At 62.5% G+C, this 3,641-nt stretch overlaps 1 protein-coding gene across 1 annotated transcript; it reads right to left on the bottom strand.

Moving 5' to 3' along the window:
• Positions 1-204: 204 nt before the first annotated feature.
• On the bottom strand, positions 205-3,367 carry LOC102427611 (secretoglobin family 1D member 1). The gene is made up of 3 exons (XM_006106778.3): positions 3,235-3,367; positions 1,446-1,633; positions 205-342 (listed from the first exon to the last, which is right to left on the bottom strand). The coding sequence occupies exons 1-3, from the start codon at positions 3,287-3,289 to the stop codon at positions 313-315; spliced, it is 273 nt and encodes a 90-aa protein (XP_006106840.1). The 5' UTR covers positions 3,290-3,367; the 3' UTR covers positions 205-312.
• Between the last annotated feature and the right edge of the window lie 274 nt (positions 3,368-3,641).

Raw genomic sequence — 3,641 nt, 5'->3', positions numbered from 1 at the left:
TGCTCATGCCGGGCCTGGGCCTGGGAGGCCTGTGCAGAGACTCGGGCCGGGCCCTGAGCCAACGTTCCCACTGTGATCCGTGCCCTCAGGCGGCAAGTCACTGCCCATCGGGTCAGCATGATGCACTGTTGTCACCACCCAAGGCCCCCTCATGATGCCCCCACCCACGGCCAGAGACTGGGATAAAACAAGACAGGCGGGACGTGCAGGGCAAGTGATTTATTGAAGCAAGACGTTGAAACCTCTACATTTTCCAGGGAAGGTCAGGGTATCCTTGAAAGCAGGGGCCCTCGTAGGTGAGGTTTGTTGAATCTATTCGTTGCACTGTTTCCCGACACCCCCCTGAAACAGACACAGAGAGAAAGGGCCATCAGTCCCGCTGCCCCTGGAGATGCCACGGGCACAGCGTGTGCTCACAACCAAGAGGCGAAGCATTGCAACCAGCACAGGCCAGCGGGGCGGGGGGCGGACAGGGTGCAGGTAGGGATTCAATGGTCCCGGTGCAGGACCAGCAGCAGACACATCAGGGAAGAGCCATGGCCACGGCCGGACGCAGGCGCCGAGGAGCCCAGGAGTGGCCTCGGGTTTCTGATGGAGCCGGAGGGGGACAAGGGGGCCGAGAGCCCGGGATTTGCTTTCTCTGAGTCCCAGGTCCCAGGACGGGACTTTTAACTCCAGAGTGGATGCGGAAGGAGGGCCAGGCGGGAGGGGCCACGGGAGGATCTGCCTGCGGAGATCTGCATCCCCGGCGGGACATGCAACCTGGTGGCGCACTGACATGTCCACACTGAGGCCCTGCGTGTGGGGACTCCTGCTTAAAGCCCGACCTGGTTCAGGGACGGAGGAGCTGAGACACACCCCCCTCCCCCCAATGTCTGATTTCCTCAGAGACAGGGAGGCGGTCAGCTCCACCCTTGGCTGCAGAGGACAGACTGTGAGGGCCCTGCCCTCTGGCCTGATGGCTGAGGAGGGAGAGGGGCGAGGGGAAAGGGACTGGGCCTGGCTCTGCAAAGCTGCCAGAGCCCCGCCTGCCTCCCTCCTCACGGGGCGGGGCCAGCTCCCTGCCTCCTGCAGCGCACCCCCACCCCATGGAATTCCCCAGGGACAGTGCCTCCTGCCTCCAGTGAGGGACCTCGCCCTCCAGAATGCTCCCAGGCAGGGAGGCAGCAGTGTCTGGCCCTTCACCATCACCGCCTGGGCCCTGGCTGTCCCCACTCAGGACACGTGGGGAACCTGGAGCCCAGGGAGGGGCCTGCAGAGGCTGTGCAGCCTGAGGCTGGCCCAGCGGGTGTCGGGTCACCATCCACCCTTGGCCCCGGGGCCCTCTCTCTGAGGTGAGCAGCAGGACCGGTGCCCCCCCGCCTGTGCCCCCGGGAGCTGCACCCTCCTCCCGCCAGGCCATACAGCTGAGCAGCAGCCTCTATGCAGAAGGACAATGGAGTTACCACAACGTTGTAAATTTTGTGTCTGTCGCTAAAGGACATCCGATTTACGCAATCCTTCACAGCCATTGAGGACTCGTAGGCGGGTTCAGGTGCTGGAAACGTCTTGATGAAGCGATAATAGAGCGGTTTAATGTCCAACAGGAAGCCTCTCATTTCGTTTTCAAGGGCTGGACAGACTTTGGCATTTGCTGGAGGAGAAGAAAAAGAAACACATTGGATGTAGGAAAGTCACTTTTCCCCACAGCTCCCTGACCTCAGACCTAGACAGGAACCCCAGGGGCTTATGGTCTCCTCCCATACTTGTGCCCTGGACAATGCATCTCCCCCAAGTCCTCACTGGCGCCGGGTCACAGAGCACACAGCGGAGCCCGGATGGAGCACAGGTGACCACCCCTGGTCAGTCTTCCCCTTTACCAAGTACACCCAGGCCTTTCCAAGAGTCCCCTGCTTTGCCCCAGTCACTGTCCCTGGATTTCAAAGACTCAGCTTTGCCCCTCAACAGAGCCACACCTGCCTTTGTCCGGCTACTGGGGGAGGGAGCTGTTAGCCCTCAGTCTTTCCAGGGAAGGGTAGGGTCAGGTCCTGGCAGAGGGCCGAGGGGGAGGCAGTAAATGCGGAGAGGAGGGAGGAACGCTACTAAGGGATGGAGGATGCCCTTGGAGGCTCAGTCTAACACTGGGATCATGTCATGGGACAGAGAGGGCTCAGGCTTAACCGAGGAAGTCTGTGAGTGTCACACCTGACGCTGAGGCCAGACCACGACTGGCTCTTTGGTTCCGCCCTGAGGACAGAACCCCCTGGAGGGGGCGCAGGGACTGGGCTGACTTTCCACCCAGTGGGTTGTGCTGAGACCTGCAGGAACCACTTCCGGGTCTGGATTCTCCATCCCCACCCTCAGGCCTCTGCCAGTGCCTGCAGCTGGGACTGTGCCCACCAGGCCCCTCCCACCTGGGAGACAGCCCCTCTGCAGGGAGGTGGAGGGTCAGGTCAGAGGTCACGTGGGGAGAGAGGACCGGGTTCAGAAAGTCAGATGGAAGAGACTCAAAAGGACTTGGCTCAGCCCCGAGGGCGTGAGGACAGGCCCAGCATTGCTGGCCACTGGCCACATTCACCTGGAAAAAGGGCAGTTGCGACCCTAGCGCTCCCACTGGCTCTGCACGTCCTGGCTGGGCCCCTGGAGGAGGAGCGGGCCTGTCGGGCCCCTGAGCGCCTCTGGGTCTCAGAGCCACGTGGACACTGGCCACTCTGAGCCTCAGGCGGCACTGCTCCTCTTGAACGAAGCCCTCTCCTGCTGGAACATTCTCTGAGTCTGAACCTAGGAGTCCAAGAGTCTTGGGCTCACCTGGCACCTAAGAGACCCTGGAGGAGACGTCGGTGAGACCAGGGCGGCCTCGGACCACCTCCTCTCCACCATCGCCCCAGCTTCTCTCCTGGGCGCTGGGATCCAGGGAGGAGAGGCCTGGGGAGATGCAGCCTGTGTTCCAGGCCACAGCGCTGCAGGGGCAGGACCCTGACTCACGAGAAGGTGACTCTGTCCTGCTGCTTCTGCGACACAGACCAGGCGGCAGTGGGGCCTCCCACGGGACCGCCCACACTGGCCTGCGGGGGTTTCTGTAGAAGTTCCAGAGCCCCGGGATCGGATACCCCGAGTGCTGAGCTTTGGGGGCTGGTCCACAGGGCGGGGGAAAGGTTTATTCTGACCGTCCCCCTCCCCTCTCCCCATGTAAGTCACCTGGACCGGAGAAGGGCCCTTCCCGGCTGATGGTGTCTGAGTGGACGTGACACTCACCGTCAGAGCAGCAAAGGGCCAGAGTGACCAGCAGCAGAGACAGGGCCAGCTTCATGGTTCCTGCGGCTGAGCGTTCAGCTGAGCAAACAGTGAGCACTGAGGAGCTGGACTGAGCAGCCTGGGGAGCCCAGGGCTATTTGTACCCAGTGAGCCTCACTGGTCCTGCCACAGGGGATGGGGCAGGTCACAAGGCCTGGCTTCCAGCCACCCTTCCTCACGGTCAGCTGATGCCATCCATCAGCGTCACAGCCCGGGGACTTGGTCAGAGCTGGAGTTGCTGGCACCGGGCACAGCTCCCTCGGCACCGCCCGAGGTGGGAGGGTCACAAGTGCAAGCCCCATCGGTGGAGGGAGCCCCTGGGGTTCAGCTCCTTCAGTGCGGACAGGGTCCGCTTTGCTCTTCCCTCA

This window comes from Myotis lucifugus, unplaced genomic scaffold, assembly GCF_000147115.1.
Source record: "Myotis lucifugus unplaced genomic scaffold, Myoluc2.0 scaffold_906, whole genome shotgun sequence".
Classification (NCBI taxonomy): Eukaryota; Metazoa; Chordata; class Mammalia; order Chiroptera; family Vespertilionidae; genus Myotis; species Myotis lucifugus.
This window is presented reverse-complemented; position numbering and strand designations above follow the sequence as displayed.